Genomic DNA, 19,446 nt, shown 5'->3' on the forward strand with positions numbered 1-19,446 from the left:
CAGCCAGTGTACATTTTATTAAACATGAGTTACTACAATCTTGAATTCAGGGTACCTCTAAAAAAACATATGAGAAATTGTAATGCTCTTCGGCTGAATGTCTGTAACAGGAAAACTTGGAAATTTACTTGCAAACCTACTTTTCCTTTTTCTTTTTTTAAGAAATGAAGCGTGTTTTGTGGCACGCGTGTCATCTCCTTAGTTTATTTAAAGCTAGTAGCCCTTACCATCAAAGGTAAATCTTGTTGTGTTGAACAAATTGTGCTAGAACATTAAACAATATTTTTTTTAATGGTAAAAACTCAACGAGGGCCCAGTTATTGCCACTCCACTTCTGTTTATCTTAAGCCTTTTAGATGTTCTCTGGTATTAAACAAGGCAACAACAGCTTCAAGGAAGCACTGGACATGAATGCTGACATGATGTGAATGTCTTCAGCAATAATTTCCCAGTAGATGCTTCTAGCATATGTAATTTGTATAAAAATAGTCTCAGTGGGCTGTGGTCTGTGTTCAGATCTTGCTATACCCTTAGGCTCCCATGAAATTGAGATCTGCTGGTTACTCAGCAGACTCGCTGCACCAGCACAGGGAGAGAAAATCCAGAATCTGATAAGTAAACAATGGAGCCAGAGAAACAGATAAACAGAAAATTCACTACAAAAATACGTGTCTTTTTCACATTTCTGCAGCTTCTTATTTTCTGGTTTAGCTTGGCTTGCACATACTAGCTCAAACTGGTCTTCTTAAGCAACATTACATTGAAGCAAAACATTGAGGCATGGTGCATGACTTTTTTCTGCATGACTGCAGAACAACTGGCTTCATCAGTCCAACCAGTTTCATTCAACCATTTCCCCGTCTCATTCACTCAGGTGTGAAAATTGTCCTCGCAGTAGAAGCTAGGTGAACTGATATCTTTTTTGTCTTTTACTGTTTTTTAGCACCATGAAGCAACTTGCATGAGAGTGAGTGAATGAGAGTTAATTCATCCAAGCCAGAGACCTTATCAAATCAGAGTTAGTAAGACGAATGCATGTTTGCATACGATAATATGATAATATGAGAACATGAGAACTAAGTTAGTGACATGTATGTCTGGACAGGGTTACAAATTCATTTCTAGGGCTTTGGAACCACAGAGACAACCATTATCCACAAATGTTGGAAATTTTGAACAATGACGAACCTTCTCAGGAGCAGCCGGCCTACCAAAATTACTCCAAGAGCACATCAACAACTCATCCAGGAGGTTGCAATAGAATCCAGAACAATATCCAAAGAACTGCAGGCCTCACTTGCCTCAGTTAATGACAGAGTTCATGATTCAACAATAAGAAAGAGACTGGGCAAAAATGGCATCCGTGGAAGAGTTCTGAGGAGAAAGCGGCTGCTGACCAATGTTAATTATAAAAAATCTACATGGAAGATCTACAAAGAAGAGTGAACCACAGTTACTTCATAGTGACAGAAAGACTCATTGAGCATTATCACCAGTGTTGGGACTAACGCGTTATTATGTAACGCGTTACAGTAACTACGTTATTATTGTGGTAACGAGCACGGTAACTAGTTATTATGCCAAAACCGGGAACGCGTTACTCGTTACTGGGATTTAGATAGGCTCGTTATTCGTTACTTCGTGTGGTGGCTATCGCGGAGCTTCCACAGATTCAATAACATTAGCAAGTGGTGGAGGCCAGCAGGTGGATGCAGGAAAAGGGAGGCAAGAGGAGAGACCCGAAGCGGCCGCTGGTCCGAGAGTGTCAGGTGAACTGAACTTCAGGTAAGAAGTTATAACCTGCAGTCCATCTGGGTCAGATATGAACCAAGTTTAGGTGGAGTTTATTTTCGTTATGCTGACTTTTTCGTACTGCGTGCTAGCTAGCATGACGGAGTTTCTATACAGCTGGGTGGGTGCTATGTTACTGATGTTGAACTTTATTTTGTTCACAAGGTTAATTATTAGAGTTGCCAACCGTCCCGTAATCGTCTCGTATTCAGAGAAAATATTACGCGTTTCGTATTGAGGTGAAAAGGAACACAGTTTGTCCTGGACTTAAGCTACAATGAAAAAGACACAAAGCTGGAGTTATTCTGTGTTTACGCTGCACAGCTGCCTCTTCTTCTCTCATTCTCTCCCCTCCCTCTCCTGTTTCTACTTCAATCATGAAACTGATCAATGATCAGCTGATCGGCTTTTCTCTCTTGTTTATGTATCGCCCACTTTGCGCCAGAAAGAGGAAACCAGCGGATGTCGCGGTAAACAACAGCAGCACTTTTAAGCTTGATCAGCTGTTGTTAGAATTTATTTAATATTAATTTCTAGTATCAGCTGATGTTGGCTGGAGCCACAGCTGTAAACCTGCTGGTCATGATATCGGTTTGGTTATGTGATGAGAGGGAAACATGCAGATGAAACCAGGAGATGTCCTTACTGAATCATCAGAGCTGTGATGGAGAAACAGGTTTACCTTTTAGGTGACATGAATGAGTTGAAGGGAAGTTATGAACTGTTTCTGAGAGACAAATAACACCAGGATCCTTTTCTAAGTAGCTGACAGCTGGTAACTGTGCAGGGGCGGGTCTAGCAAAGTGTTGCCAGGGGTCCATGTAGGGCATTAAAAGGGAAAGGGGGGCACAAGGAAATACTTTTCTTTCTTATTCTCATTTAAAATGTCTCACTTTTAAAAAAATAATTATCTGAGTCTTGCAACAAACAATTGATAGATTGATACATATATACCATCAGAACAGTGTACATCACTGTCACAACAGTGTTTATTTTCATTCGAAGGCTTTATGATTTTTCCTATAATGGTGGGCCGGTCTCTAGTCAAAATGCCCGGGACGATTTTTTTGTCCCAGTCCAGCTCTGTATGCAGCTCATCTTCAGTCTGGTGTTACCTACATCTTCCTATTCAGAAGGCAGAATTTCCGAGTTCTGAGTACAATCGAAAGCACCACGACTGCAGTTTTTGTGTTGGATGTAAAAAGCAGGCTAGGATAGAATCAGGTGTGGGATTTCTCTCGTGGAAATGTGCACATTATTTTTTCCTTTCTATTGGTAGGTGGCACTGTGCACTTGTGGCAAGTAAGCAAGCTAGAAGACTGGCAATCTTGCTGGGTATCCAGTTACGGAAGCAACACATTAACAAGACAATTCTGAGTAAAACCAAAGTTACTTTCCCTAGTAACTAGTTACTCTGAAAGTAACGAGTAACTTGAAGTAACTGAGTTACTTTTGATAGAAGTAACTAGTAATGTAACTAAGTTACTAATTTAAAGTAACTTACCCAACACTGATTATCACAAACACTTGATTACAATTCTTGCTGCCAAGAGTGGCACAGCCAGTTATTAGGTTTAGGCGGCAGCTGCTTTTTCACACTGTGTAGGTTTGGACAACTTTTTTCTCTTATTAAATGAAATCATCATTTAAAAATTATGTTTTATATTTACTAAGGTTATATTTTTGTAATATTAAATTTTGTTTGATGACATTTGATTTGATGAAACTTATAAGTGTGACAAATAGCGGGGAAAATAGTTTCACAGCAGTGGTTTTACCAGTCTGGACCCCTGCATTACTCTCACATGAAGACCATATGATTAAGTGGTATTAATGTTATGTTTTTTTCTACTCAAGTGAGCCCTGAAAGTACTTTCTACCAAAAAATGTCATTCGCACAATCACACAAACATTCATGTAGCCCAGGACAATACATCACAGATCTTCCACATGATAAAGAAATGCTGCTGCAGTAAATAAAAGGTATCTTTGGGTTTAAATTATACGAAGTAAATGAGTAAAATTATAGAACTTAAATATTTTGGTGTATTATGAATAGCCATGTGGGAGGGCTTCATCAATAGGAAAAGGTGTAAAACTTATAAATACAAATACAATTAAAAGTCAAACATTTCTGTTCTCCATCACATTTTCCAAAGCTATCCAGTGGCCCAGATTAGAGTCTTTCCTGGGCTGATTCTGGCCCCCAGGCCTTAAGTTTGACACCCTTGCTGCTGTAGGAGGAGTAGCAATTCCTGTGACTTGTGGACAGACAACAGATGCCTTGCGATGGCTTGAGCTCGTTGGTTATTTGGCGGGACGAGCCAAAATTTGCTGTAAACGGTTAATGCAATGTTTCTTTTTTTTAACCACGTGAATTAAAGCTGAACATCTGCACTCCAAAAGCATCTTGACTGCGACGGTGTAAAAAAAAATGTTGGCACTGCCCAAATACTTATGAACTCAATTGTATGTATGATGCAGTTATAAACTTGTTATGAACCCCCTGTGCAAAAAATTCAGGGGACAAGAAAAGCAATTATTTCGCAGTAGCTTTGGGCTGGGTGGGGTCCAACCCTCAGCTATGCAGTAAGTCTGCTGTTGCGTATATAACTGAATTAAACTTGAAGGCTCAGGGATGTGAGGCAATGAGGAATTCAGATGTGAGCGGTTAGTTTTTGATGTGCTGCCTTTTTAGATTTTTGAGAAACCTCTGAGGAACACCTCTCTGCTGCCAGTTTGTTCTGCATATATTAGAACCCACACAGGCTGCGATAAAATCGTTGGAGGTGTTCAAGCAAATTCAATAAAACCTTCATAAGAGAAAGGTCATCATTTGACTGCACATATATGTACCTGCAGAAGTTTATTATCTTCAGCATTCACTGTGGGACCTTTTCAAAGGCTGCACATATGTACTGATTACACACTGATTACATTTCTAAACCTTTGAGTCCTTTTATTTTGATTTTTTCTTACATTAAGGTTTAAGCAAAAGCAACAAATACAAGTTGCGTTAGCACAAGAGGAGCGTTGCTCCCATTCTAGCATATACTGTATTTCCCTACCAGTCCTTCCAACACACACACACGATCATCACTGACTGCGTGTGTGACTGTGGTGTGACAGAATGCCTTAATTATGGATTAATTGTGTCATTAGCAGGTTTCTGCTGTTGGCACCACATTGGGCCTGTCAAGGTTAATTACTGGAACATGTTTATTTGCTGTCAGCCACTGCAGCAAGCTGTCACTTGCATGGAAACACAGACAAACACACACGGACCCTGTTCACTCAAACAATTCACAGGGCACCTCTTGTCCCACAAGCCCTTGCCACTTTCCTCTGCGATTTCTTTTCTGACTCGGCACACTTTGTACAGTGCTCAATCAGCCACCTGAAATACAAACACGCAGTCGCCCGGCGCTTTGACTCCATCCAAAAGAAACTGGCGTCACCAGAAGAGGAGGGACAGACAGCAGCAGCAGGTGAACTGAAGAGGTTAAATATTTTTTAAATGACAACTGAATCTGTCATATCCTTAGCAAGATTGGTTGTTCTCTGTGATCTCATGTGTAACACTGATACAAACAAATGCGTGAAACACATGAGCTGACATGAAGTGCCAAACACCTGGGAAAGAAGAGATATGCATTTTTAAAAATGAGATGAAGGCACCATCCTTTTTGAACACACGGCTCTGTGTTCAAAGCGTTTGTTTCCAGTGCAGGGTTGCCCCATCCTCTACTTAATGCTGCAGGTGACCTACAGAAAGCCTGCGATGTTAGCGAATCTGTGAATCTTATACTGAAAGAACATATTCATCTGCAGGCAGTTGAATTTTGGCAAGATGGGCCGAATTTGTGGTGACTGACTTATATTTTTTCTTACAAGATATACACTCATCATCACCTGAAGTAGGCACACCTTGCTAGTAATGGCAACAGCATCACAGAGTTGCCAGGCAACTCTGACCGGACCGAGGCTTATATCTGCAGGAAATAAGGACTATGTAAAACATCCCCCATTATCCAGCGAAGGTCAAACTTTGAATTCAGTATAGACCACAAACAATGATAAGCCCAAACTATCAGGAAAAACAGGCTATAAATGAAAATGCCAGAAAACAGCAGTCCTTCTACACCAGGTGCACCAGGTTTTACTATGAGGGCAGATACAGTCCAGTATACGTTTAAGCAGTGCTGGTGACATTTCCACAGTCAGTTTATTTTCATTATTCACACACTTTGCACACTCACCAAGTTTAATGTCAGTAAACAGTAAAGTTAAGCTGACATGCAGATGGGCAGTTCACCTCTTAGCCTGCCTTTGTCCAGTGTGTTCGCCAGCCCCTTCGAAAAATAGAAGGGTATACTTGGCAACATGGATTGCACATAAAACCATCAACTATTATACTTTTCTACAGTATATGTACTGTTAACTGTGCTGAAATAAACAATAATGTGTTTTGGTCTTTGTAAGAGATAGAAGTTAGACAGAAGGTGTTGTTACAGCACAGACTAAGTCCATTAAAATAACACAACAGTATTTTATAAACTGGAGTACTGCTCTCCTTTCAATCCTAAGGCCTGATAGACTCCTGCAGGTAGTCTTTGCAGTGCTTAACCTATGTAAGTGGCTAACATTGCTGCCGACATTTATGCTTGTGCTGGTGCGTTGTGTGTTAATTACAACGTGGTTGTGTGACTGGGTTTTATGTGTTGTTAAAACAAATAAAATGCTGGGACTTTTTTCCCACTTTGGGTGTTGCCTCACATCAGATCCAACAGTTTCACCAATCTTCCTCCAGGAATTTCTGGCTTTTGTGAGTACTTAAATTGATGCTATTATTATATTTTTAAATATATAATTTGATACCCTGATTATTATTCTTTAACTGACACACTCAAAAACCGCAGTGGAAAATCGATGCTATTGAACAGATCAGTGACAATCGCCGTGGGCTGCGTTGACCTGACGTGTAGTTGCCTTTCTCAGGAGGTGCACCCTAGATGACAAATTATGACGTAAGGTGAAAGGGATTTCTGGTCACATTGTAAGTTGTGATGCAGATTCCCTGCAGAAGCAGAACTCAGGCAGAGAAAGGGTTGTGCCGTAGGTTATGGTGTAGGGTTTGGGAGGGGTTTGCAGCTACAGCATAGATTTTGCCATGGATTTCCCGCTGAAGCCTAAATCCCCAGTAAGTCTGCTTTTGGGGTTTGGAAGAAACATTTTAATATCACAATATATTGAGGTCATCATAAAAAAATGCATCATATGGATGTCTTGTGTTAAAATAATCCCATATGAGTCATGAAAAACATTATCGTCACCAAGTTTTTAAATATTGTTGTGTTTTGCATCTCAAGGACATCATATTCTAATGATGGCCCAGTTTTGGCTCTTAAGCTAATGATTAAAAGTAGCCTTTAAACTAAAAGAAATGTGTATATATACTATATTATGTTAGCGTTTTAAAAAATGAACATTTAACTGATGTAACTAGAGCTGAGACACTAAAGGTTAGAAGGCCTGAACGTGATAAAAGAACATTTACTCTGTCAGGGAGTGGATGTATTTCAGACCTGATGTAATACTTGATAAAAGGGCTGAAACAAAGATAGCTATAAGCTGTTAGATCACAACAGCAGAAGTGTTTTTAAATGTTTAATTAGGTCTGTATCCTCGCTCCCACACATTCTTCAGCTTTCTTTAACCAGTATGTGAGTATATTTCAGAGCAAAGAGTGAGCCTTTATGAATTTTTTTGGTTTTGTTTTGTTCAAGTGCCGCAATAACAGCGGCCGAAAAAGCTGAGAGAAAGGAAGCGGGACAGACAAAAAGAGAAACCGAGCATGGCTGCTTTGATTGATTTCAGCTGTAATCTGCTCACTAAGTCATCTTGTGACATCTCTCTCTCCCCCTCCATCTCTAACAGACTCTCCGTCCATTAAAGCCCAGTCGGGTCCTGGCTGAGCAGCTGTGAAGAGACAAACCATTTATCAGCCTGTCAGCTCTTGCTGCCTGTTATTCCAGCCAGCCAGACTGCATGGCAGTCCAAGACCCAATAACTCAGACTGAGGAGAGCTGGCACCGATACCTGACAACACCCATACGAACATACACATTAGTATATGTACAGCACTTACTGAAATCTAAAGGACACCTGTAACGTTTGGAGTTTTTTATTAAGAAAAAAGAGATAAACTTTCTGTGTGTGTGTGAGTGTGTGTGAGAGAGCGAGAGCGTTAACAAGCTCTCACTCACTCACTCTGATGTGACAGACAGCCATTTGACATGCTGACAGACTAACTGATGGTTCTAGTCACACTGTGCTAAATAACAGCAAAGCAAGCCAGCTGCTCCACAGCAACCTGTAGGAAACGTGGACTGAGGGCGCCATCTAGTGCCCAGGCCTTCATTCACAGGCCTCAAGCAGAGAGCCTGCAAGAATTCCAGTTAACTCATTTTAACTATACTGTTTTAGGAATATAGATCACGTGAGTGCCAATACATAATGAGCATCTCAGAATTAAAGGCCTGCGAATTGCTTACTGCACAGTGGAGCTGGGGCTAGTTGAGCCTGCTACTACAGGTCTGTGACCCATTTTGTTTTCTGATAATCTAGCTGCCATATCACACCGTTCTGCCAGTTAAGAATGCATATGAAGTCACTGGTACCAAAGTCCAAATTCAGTTCAATTATATTCATATAGCACCAAATCACAACAGTTGCCCCAAGGTGGTTTATATTCTAAGGTAAAGACCCTACAATAAGCTGTATAAACAGCTTCAACAGACCCTTCAGGACCTGTGGTCCATTTGGTGTCTAAACTTGGATATAAGGAGCTTTAACCAGACAGGCGGCACTGTTTATGCAGTATTAGCTTAAAAGTGTAGCCAGATCACTGTTGTGACGAGTGCAACTTACAGTATTAAATGTAGCATGAGTTTCTAAATGTGTATTTTTCTGTGATTTTGTTGTTTTTTTGGTAAACAGTCGACTCGCTCAGCATCGTGGTGGAGTGAACAGTGCTGTAGCCTCATAGCAATAAAACATCAGGTTTTAAAATACCAGCTAAGAAGCATCAACAGGCAGCTTATACAGCATTTCCCTTCCTAACGAACAATCAGGTTTCACTGGTATAAACTGTTGGTTGTGTTGATGAAACATTACTAAGGTGTGTAACCTGACAGTTACAGTGTGGCGACAGAGTAGATTTCCCATTGAAACATAAATCCCCAGCAAGTCTTTGCATTGTGTTTTCAGGGTTTCGAACAAACATCACTTTGAGAAAACACATGGTTGTGCTTTAAAAAATAAAAAAAATCACTTACAAGTCAAATGTCCTCTGACAAACTGTAAAAAGCTCCAGCCAGAAGGTGGTGGTAGAACTGTGGGAAATCCTTTTTGTTTTATGAACTGGAATAAATGAGATGCTTTAATGAACCGAATATTAAAAGTCTAACAGACAACCTGAAGGCACAGTTTGTTTTTTAATTAAAATTCACATGCATCTTCAACTTTTTTTGTGCTGAAGCCATCTCGGCTGCGGCTCTGAAGGTAGAGCAGGTTGTATACCAACTGGAACATCTCTGGTTTGATCCCTGGCTGTTCCAGTCTCAATGTGGAAGTTATTGTTAAGCAAGACAACTGCAACTCCAAGTTGCTCCTGATACATCCATCAGTGTGTGTTTAAAAAAAAAAAAAGTGCTGAGGTAAATGAGGATTGTAGTAACTGAGCGTTATACATGTAAAGTTCATTTTCTTTATGAACTGTAACATTTTATGCACGAAGTACAATAAAAATAAAGCTTTAAGTTCTTTTTTTTAAGCTCTAGTTTTAGCTGCAGTGTGACTGACTTACTGTAATATGATTCTAAAAAACACGTATGTGCTTCATTTTCACCTTTGAAGCCATTAAGAGTTTTGCGATCACATGACCTGATTTATGTTTGACCACGTTTCTACATTTTGGTGAGATATCTGTTATCTGTGCGCTTTGGCACCAAATAAAGGTCCTCTGGTTCAGCCGGACAGAATCTAATGTCTTAAACACACACAAGGCTGCAGATGTTAGAAGATTAAAGCGACCGGTGGCTTAAAAAAAAAAAAAAAAAAAAAAAGGGATTTGGCTGAACTGCGCCATGATACAGATCAGCAGGTTTTCTTCATAACAAATATGGTCAAGTACTGGCAGGCTATAATCAGCAAGACTTTTCCAGATGTTTCGTGTGATGTTCTTAGAGTTTTGGACACAGTTGCCAAGATGCAGTATTTCCATTTGATGCTCTAATATGACCAAAAAGAAACAAAGGGGGGAAACAAACACAAAGTGTGGTTTATGTGCATTAGCATTTTAATTGGACAAAGCAAGAAAACATTGATTACAGTAGCAGAGTCATCAGTTCTCAGGACTAACACCTTTCGAAACAAAAAGGTCTGAAAAGGTCTGTAGGCACTGCCTAATTAAAAAGAGTATCTTGTCAGCTAAAAGAAACCAGCTCTATAAGGCAACAGTTACACAATGTAGGCCTCTCCATCTCTCTGGCAAAAAGAGCAAGTGTAAAGCTGAATACACTCAGATTTGTCTGATATAAAATACTGGCGTTTCAATAGATATTTAAAAAAAAAAAGAAAAGAAAAGAAAAGAAACATCAGAAGTGTCAAACATGTTCACACTTTAACGTTTGAATCGTGTTAAATTTTAAAGTATGCACTGCATAGCAATGCTGTCTTATCCCTGCATGGAAGAGTCGCGTGTTGCACTGTGCCAGTGTCACCTTTGATAGTGCCACTCTGCTACGTACAATGTTCGAGTTAACTGTCGAGTTATCAAAACAAAAAATGAAAAGCAAGCACCCACAGTTAACAGTAGCATTTTACTTACATCGTTTCAAATGAATGGATGGCTATTTACACGTGGCGAAAAAAGTTTTGAGGCTGTCAGAAAGATATGAAGGAGAAATGGAATGCAAAAAAGAAAAGAAAAAAGAAAAATGCTCTTGGTAGTCAAATTTTTCTGGGAAATCCAAGAGAGGAAAGAACTGTGCAATATTAATCTGCCCTTACAGAGAAACAGCAGTGGCAACAATCCCTGCAATTGTTTTTAATCCAAGAGAAAATTAGAACAAATTTCCATTCCTCAGATAATTAAGGATCATAACTTAGCATGACTCAGTTCCAAAAAAAAGAAAAAGAAACCTCTCAGTGGTCGAGAGGAAAGAAGTGAAAATGGAGGCAATCTGTAAAACCCGGGAAAAAAAGAGATTCTCCTTTACAGTTTTATAATTCATTTACAGTTAACTTAAAAATGGTAAGAGCCCTGGTTCATGGACAGTCTTTCCTACCACAAATGGTGTAAATACCTGTGTGGGTCAAACTGCTGCTCCCTGGCTCCCGTTACCTCAGCCCACCCCAAGAAATCCCATTTACATCTCCACAGACGTCACCCTTCTCATTAGATTCCACATCCCAGTAAAGTCTCAGTCCTGCCACAAAATGGAGGCAGTGTTACACAGCCCCGCAGGGCACCGTACAGCCAGCAAGAGGCTGATGGTTGACAAATCTCCCACCCTGCCCACTTATCAGTGTGTGGGGTATCCTGCGGCTCCCATACCGGGCTGGTTGGCTAGCATACTCCCATTCAATCCCTGTGTAGGCTCCATAACCCCACCGTTACTGATGGCGCTCATGCCAGTCCACCCAGCACTGGCCGGTAAGTGACTGCAAAACAAAAAAACGAGGTAAAGAAAGACAGAGAGAGAGAGAGAAGACAAAATGCCAGCAGGTTAGAAGAGACAAGGCGAAAGGGAGCCAAAAGAATAGTCTGTATTAAAGCTACTGGAATCTGGACAGGCTAGAATGAGAACAAGAAGGCAAACAGAGTTATCAGAGGTTATAAGGGCGGGGGTGGGGATTCAAGCTAGATGAAAACAAAAACAAAACAAAAGAAAAAAAAACTGAAAGTGGAGGGCTTTTGGTTGGGGTGGGGGGTATCAAAAGGAATTTGATTATACATGGGTGGATAAGCAGACAGAGAGCATACAGGCTTAGTCCAGCAAGCTAAAGATTCCTTGCTAAACCCCCCACCCCCCTCCCAACTGCTGGTAACTACAAACCCTGCTGTAAGCAGCCTACAGACTAATGACAGTACAAGCACATTAATTTCTCTAAATTTGGCCACAAAGTATAACAAAGTAGCAAGTTCTCACCCGGTTTTCACAGGCTTTCTTTTTACTGCTTCTGTGGTTCAGGCAATAAAACTAAAGGTAAGTTCAGAGTGGAGATTCAGCGTGGAGACGCAGGTTAAAGTTCATCTTCAAATTTCAAGTCAAGAGGTGTAACCTCTGTCTGAACAAACTGCCCTGAACAGTCAAAACACACTGAGCCCACATCTGCCTGACACTTTAGTGCAGAGTATTTAGAGAGCTGTTCACCACACATGTTAGATTATCAGCAACTTGAGGCCCGTCCTTTATTAATCTTGGGTGCACAAAACATCACTGCACATAAACTGTCCAGATAAAAGCAAAAGAAGGTAACCTGCACATCATATTCGACATTTCCAACATAACAAACAACATCAGTGAGGGGGGAAAAAAAAAATTCAGTGAAATCAAAAAGAAACATGTAAAAAGCTACAACAAAAGATCAAAACAAAAACAAAACAAACATGCAACAACAAAAAAAAAAAAAAAAAGGAACAAGTGAAGAGTCTTGAAGATGTCCGTACACAGAAAGTGAAATGGATTCATCATCGGCGAGCTATCCCAAGAAGAGGATGGCAAGTAAAGAATAAGAAAAAACCCTCAGCTCTGAGCATGTGGGTTTTTTTTGCATTTAGTCAATTACATTTTTAAAAAACTCAAAAATTTTACTTTAGCTTGTTCAAGCAGTTTTTCGTATATCCGATGCTCTGAGCCATTATGGGCTATAAATCAAGTGACAACACATTTTGGAACAAAAGCTTTCAGGTTTTACGATGAACTATGTGCACAGTAACTATACACTGAAACATGATTACCCTCAAATCTTGAGTTCAGATTCTTTTTTTTTTTTGGTGGTGGGGGTCTGTTTATTTCTCAATCTTCTGAAGTTGGCAGGCTCGTGAGGGAAGGAGGGAAGAGGTGGGGGGCATTGGAAGGCAGAGGGAGGTCATAGCTCCCTCCTGTGGCCAGAGCTGGATCTCACTGGCCTGGTCTTGAACTGATGGTGTTGGAGTAGGAGGAGGCAGAGAAGAGGAGCCCTGTGCTACTTACTTGAAGCCCTGCTGGTTCCAAGCCTGCCCGTAGACACCGTAGGTGGGGACCTGCCACCCATTGGGGACATACTGGCCAATCTGGGGCCCGTTGCCGTACCACTGTCCCCACTGGCCATAAGGCTGGGCTGCAGCAAAGCCCATCTTGTTCTGCTGCAGGGTATAGCACAAAAAAGGATAACTTCAGAATGGTTTAACAGCAGCAGATCCCACAAAGAACCTTGCAGAATCTATTTAACAGTGGCATAGCTGGCATGGCTTTTTATTTGTTAAATTAACCACTTATTTGCATATCAGGTACAATATTAGATAAAGCTGTGAGGTCATTACTGGTGACTTTTTCTTCCTGCTAGGGACTCCTGCAGGTGACCATGTTGCAATAACACAAGCCAATGGGTCACTTGCCCGAGTACATCACAGTATCTTAAATATATCAATTTCATGTACAGGATACTCAATTATCCCCATACAACACTCACATACCCTCATATAGCAAAAAAGCTGATACTTGAGCTGAACTAGATCAAGACATACTGCAACACTATTTGTTTGGTGTTCTTTGCCATACCAAGTCATTATGTAATGCTGTCCCTCTTACTACAGTTCATAGGACCCTTACTTGTGGCACAGGCATCTGCTGCATGGAGTTCATCATGTCTGGGGTCTCTTTACCCCAGTAACATTTGACTATGTGCCCCTCTATAGACGAGCCATTCACAGACACAATGGCATGGGCTGCTGACTCATGGGAGTTAAACCTGGACAAACAGAGGGAGAGAGAGAGAGACTAAGGAAACGCTGAACATCATTTCATAAATATCCACTCAGCAATGATGACCACAATGCATGTGTTTGTTAGCAAACTGAGAGGGGGATAAACCATTAGATTCCTTGGCTATTAATGGCTAAACTACTAATAGTACAGTAGACATCTAACATTCATCATGGACTAGAACTGATACAAATGTGTTGCAGCACAGACCTGTAAACAAAATCTGTAGGTGTATGTGATGCATATACGTCACACCATTAAGACATACTCAGTGTCCACAGCATTGCTGCTTTTTGCTTCCATTTAGTGCTACTGCTCTTGCAGTACAGTTTATGAACCCACTGGAACAACCATTTTATATTTTCTCTTTATGTTAAGTGTTTTGGTGTTTTCCTTCTTAATCATGCTAACTGGTGCACATCAAGTTCCCCTGTTCAGGGCAATAAAGTGAACAGAACAAAGCAAAACTCTGTACTCCAGGCTGCAAAAAGTAATCACAATTACACTTGTCTATCATTATGACCAGGGCCGGGGGATCAAGCTCATTCCAAAGAGTTCATTAACCTTTTCTTTCAGCTGTAAACTTTAGCATCACCGTTCGATCAAGCAAAGAAATGAAGAAGAAAACATCCACATACCTGACAAATGAATATCCTTTGTCAGGAAAAACTCTGACTTCCATGATTTGTCCAAAGGGGGAGAAGGTCTGTCTCATTAGTTGCTCTAAAAGACATAAATAATGAGACTATTAGAGACCGTTTCTGTAAGGGCTGTGTCCTGATAAAGTAACTGCTACCCAGGATACATGTGGATATGCCACATACAGGTGGTCAGCACATTTATAATCAACAAGCAGAAACTAATAAACAGACTGGGCTATGTAGCTATACTTTACCTTTTCCTCAGTTCTGCTAGTAGCAGAACATGACTCTTTCTTTGAGGTAAACACGATCTGAAAAGTTTATTTTGGGACAAACTCTGATGCTTTTCTTTTTTTGTTAAATCTCTGCATTTAAAATGAAGCATGTATGACTGTTAAACTCACTATGAACTCAAGCAGATGCACTGATGCTTGAGCAGCTTCTTTGAATCTCTCTGCGCTTACTAATATATACTCATTTTAATAATAAAGATTTGACCACCAACAGCAAAAAGCTTTGGCTACCATGGGTAAAGACATTTATGTATTAATTCATAAACTAAATTATGCTTAAAAATTTCCACAAATCAGTAGGCCTCCTGAGCCAAACAGTTAAACTCTGAGGTCTATTTATGTCAACATATTTGCACTATAGGATTGGGAAAATAAAGAAAGAAAGAAATAATTGAAGAGCTCAAGAGCTCACTTTGGCAGCAGACCAGTTCTTGTCTATCACCTACATGATGCTAGCAGCGTTAGCTTGAAAGCTGGGCAGACATTATGCAAGCTTTATTTTACATGTTGGCTCCAAATAAATGTTCAGTTTTAAAATTGCCTTCCTCCACAACCAGTGTCTCCTTTGCTCACACAGTGATGGGTTTAATTAGCCTGACACTGAGGAAATCACACTGATCATAACTACTAACTAATTTAATGGCTCATTCGGTTTTGGATAAGGTAAAAATATGCCCTTTTTCAATCTTCTTGCAGTACTGAACATGATGTAAAACCAAAGTTCATACCGAGCAGTGACATTTGTATATCGTTAAACTCGTATAGGGGTGAGCCGTTTTGTTTTTTTTCCTGCTTTGTTTGAAAGATCATTGACTAATAACGAAAAGCTTAAATATGAGCAGTCATATCCATCTGAATAGCAACAGATCTGCTGTAATTATTATAGTTATGTTGTCAATGGTACTCATATATTTCATTACCCGTCAGTCCTGTGCTGACTCCACCACAATACACAGTGCAGTTACTGGGGCTGGACTGATTCACTACCTCATCAAAAGAGAGATGCTTGGAGTTATCTGGTGAGAAAAGACAAGCTTCTGTTAATGAATCCATCCATCCGTACATATAAGGACACCTGTAAATCTGCATATCTTACAAATCCTGTTTAACATACTTTCATGGGTGGTCTTTGGGGCAGGAGGCTTTCTTGTGGCCCAGTTAGTTCGAATCTGTCTGCCTCCTAACCACTGCCCCCCCATGTGCTGAATGGCATTCTCTGCATCCTGGAATGAAGAAAAATAATCTTATTTCATCCACTGGGAGTCTTAACATGAAATCTAAAGTGCACCTCTTCAGAAGCACTGCAAACAAACCAACAAGCAATCTATGTGAAAATGTTAATATACAGAGAGAGAGAGAATTCATAGACACAAAGTGCTTCCGAGCCTCATTAACAGCAATATTAAACTCACATGAAGCCTACTTACCCATTTGTTAAAGAAAGACACGAAGCCATAGCCTTTAGATTTCCCTGTAGCCATGTCTTTCACAACACGAGCATCTCTGCAGACAAAAATCACCAAACAGCAGCTTGTCACAAACATTCAGCACAACCAGAAGTCTCTGCTGTAAGAGGACTAGCAGGTCTCTAAATAAGACAATGGGCCCTCTCCTCCTCTGCCTGAGATTTATTTCATTCTTTTCTCAATATATCTAAATGGGAATATGTGGTCATGTGTGTTAACCCAGACTTGATCTTTGATAGTAAACATTAGTTTGAAACTTACGATATCCTGCCAAATGGACCAAAGGCAGCTTTGACGTCTTCTGTGGTTATTTCTGGGCTGAGGTCGCCAACAAAAACATGAAAATGATCTATTTGGAGGAAAAATGTGGTTTAGACCCGCTGTGCATTAGAGCAGCGGTCCCCAACCCCCGGGCCTTGGACCGGTACCGGTCCATGAGTCGTTTGGTACCGGGCCGCGAGAGTTGAGGCTCAGGTGTGAAATGTATAGTTTTCAGGGTTTTTATCAGTTTTCAGCGTTATTTTGTTATCGTTTTGATTGTTAACTCTGTTTTCCTGGGTCTTTTCACGTGTGTTATGAATAAATCTTCTTTTTTTCGGTACCGGTACTAGTTTTATTTTGTTGCATTTATCCGCGACACCTTAAAGGCCGGTCCGTGAAAATATTGTCGGGCATAAACCGGTCCGTGGCGCAAAAAAGGTTGGAGACCGCTGCATTAGAGTACACACTCTGTTTCAAGCTTTATACTTTCCAAGAACCTTAGTTCCTATTAGAGACCGCTGATTGCTATCAGTTTGTTAACAGAGGAAGGACAAAATAAGCATAAAATCAACCAAAAATCAAATGCTTAAGTTCTGCAATACTTATTCAGCAATATTATCACAGGGACTCTTTTAGTGTGTTAAAGTTCAAAACTTCACTTCTTCATATACAAATAGTTTTACTTACTACTTGTGTCTTTTTTCTGGCTGGTTGGTGTCGTGGCCCAGTTGACTTTGACTTCCTGTGAGAAGAGCGGAGAAAAAAGAAGGCAGGTGGAGTATGTTTACAATATACAGTAAAACCCGGTAATCTCCAATACACAAGTTAATTAAAAGCCAATTTTAAATTAATTGGGTTTTTTTTTTTATTTTAAAGCTGATCTTGACTCCAAATAGGCTTTCAATAACCTTAAGGAAAGCTATGCATTTTTATAAAGCCTGCAATATAACAATGAATGATTAAATGAATGATTTAATATAATATGTTAAATATAAATAAAAATTCAAATAGAATATAATACATACATCTCATCTAAGCAGACTGGTCGCTCAGCACATCTATTTGACTTCTAGGTTAAAGTCCCAGCACTGAACTCATTACTACACCATTCCTGCACCACTTTAATATTCTTTTATCAGCCCCTGGGGTCTCTTAAATGTTGCAGCTTACAATGTTAATTATTTCCTCTATTGTTCTAGATTGTAGGGCTTTATCAAGTTCCTCTGTTTTAGAACACTGTATTAAATTACTGCACTCAGCTTAAAATATTGAAAGCAGAGAGCTCATACTTAACAAAAGAACTATGTAGATTTCCTCAACATAAAGACTGAGTGGCCTGGTGGAACCAGTTTTCGTCATATAAAGAAACTGTCATCACTTGCTCAAGCAGCCGCCCCTCGTCATTTAGAATATCTAATCAATATTATATGGAATGCAGAAACCCACTAGTTTTTCTTTCATGTTAAAAATAACTTTTTTTTTCTCACATTTTCCACACCCAAAGCCCACCCATCCCCACTCACCCTGTAGATACGATAGCTTACCTTACCCATTATTTTCCTTCCATTCATAGCTGCCAATGAGGCAGCAGCATGCCTGTGGTCATAGAACTCCACGAAGCAGTACGGATCATTTCCAGCTGTCTGTTAATGGGAAATCAAGACTGATTTTAAGTCAAATATTTAACCACTAGAGAAAATAAAAATCACCTAGTATAGATGGATGTGAAAGGTCCGATATAATGAATTACAAGAAGAAGAAAAAATGACACATTGGCCGAGACTTCCACAAGCAGCGCCATAACCGCTCACGCCACTGCTGAAAGACAGCCACACCACACTGTATACAGCAGAGACAATAGCACTCACATCGACTATCATTTTACAGCTCTTGCAGGGGCCTATCTGTGTGAAGACCTGCAGAATGAGGGGCTCGGTGACATCCCTGGACAGATTCCCCACATACCTGCAAAAGGAGAGAGATGGGGGAGTTGAGCTTTAGTCAAACAGGAAGTAGCATGCAAACAAAGGCTAGTTAACCAGGCTAGCTTACAACCCACAACAATGAATTATAGCAACATAAAAGCCATAAATGAACTGGAACAAAACATTGTCGGGGACAGTGTGTGCTTTACAAAAACAGTCAGAGTGATTTCACCCCCTCACTGGAGATGTCCCACGCCGTCTCCACGAGCGTTGACGTGGCTTGTCCGCCAGCTAGCTAAAGATACCGCTAACCGGTTTACGGGCCTCGAGCTAAGTGTCTTGGCAGCTAGACACTTTATAAAATACTATCCTTGTTGTTACATTTTCGCTAAAGTGTTTACACTATCAATAAAACAAAGCGTTTTATTTTATTTTAGCTATCATTGCACGCAAAAGGGAGTACTTTCGAAGAACTGACTTGCTAGATGTGTTCGAATGTTTAGGAGGTGCTAGCTAGCATTAGCTAACAATTCACTTTCGTTTGCAAGAAAATTAAGGTCCCGTCTATTTATCCAAATAAACCCAACAAACAAGGAGCTACGTGTGTTGTATTACATCCATGAATTGTAGTATATAATAATAGAAATGAAACACCCTTAATGACGAGGTTTAAAAGCTTTTAATTGAAACAACAACGTGGAAATATTTCGGACGCGCAGCAGTTAGACGAAGCCTTCCCGTTCCAGGGCATAGACAAGGCCGCTGATACTCACAAGGTTCTGGGTTGATCGTCCTCCATCATCAAGGTTCAGTGGTTTCGTCCTGAGATAGCTTTAATCCAGTGACATACAAATGGTTTGTGCTGAACTTAGCGACCCGAACGTAAAGACTAAATCTACTATTTAATAATATATCTGCGGTCGACTCTGCTCTCTCTGGCACACACCGCAGACAGCCTCAGTCTGATGCAAACAATAGGAAGTTGAAGATGGCGGAGGAGCGGCGTCAGCAGCGTAAACCTGCGCGCTGAAATTAAG

General features: G+C 40.3%; 1 protein-coding gene across 1 annotated transcript; it reads right to left on the reverse strand.

Annotated features, from left to right (window-relative positions):
• Positions 1-10,127: 10,127 nt before the first annotated feature.
• LOC146375678 (cytotoxic granule associated RNA binding protein TIA1-like) lies at positions 10,128-19,398 on the reverse strand. The gene is made up of 12 exons (XM_084946128.1): positions 19,183-19,398; positions 18,353-18,449; positions 18,029-18,127; positions 17,172-17,226; positions 16,485-16,572; positions 16,185-16,260; positions 15,872-15,980; positions 15,678-15,773; positions 14,462-14,546; positions 13,671-13,809; positions 13,053-13,204; positions 10,128-11,517 (listed from the first exon to the last, which is right to left on the reverse strand). The coding sequence occupies exons 1-12, from the start codon at positions 19,209-19,211 to the stop codon at positions 11,379-11,381; spliced, it is 1,164 nt and encodes a 387-aa protein (XP_084802254.1). The 5' UTR covers positions 19,212-19,398; the 3' UTR covers positions 10,128-11,378.
• Between the last annotated feature and the right edge of the window lie 48 nt (positions 19,399-19,446).

Source organism: Perissodus microlepis, chromosome 12 (genome assembly GCF_051167445.1).
Source record: "Perissodus microlepis isolate ML-2025 ecotype Zambia chromosome 12, ASM5116744v1, whole genome shotgun sequence".
Taxonomy (NCBI): domain Eukaryota; kingdom Metazoa; phylum Chordata; class Actinopteri; order Cichliformes; family Cichlidae; genus Perissodus; species Perissodus microlepis.

Excerpts from the sequence above, each read along its gene's own strand:
- LOC146375678 (XM_084946128.1), bottom strand. The coding sequence starts at position 19,211 with ATGATGGAGGACGATCAACCCAGAACCTT. Across the intron at positions 18,450-19,182 it reads GACGATCAACCCAGAACCTT|GTATGTGGGGAATCTGTCCA; the intron begins GTGAGTATCAGC and ends CTCCTTTTGCAG. Across the intron at positions 16,261-16,484 it reads GGTCCATTTGGCAGGATATC|AGATGCTCGTGTTGTGAAAG; the intron begins GTAAGTTTCAAA and ends TTTTGTCTGCAG.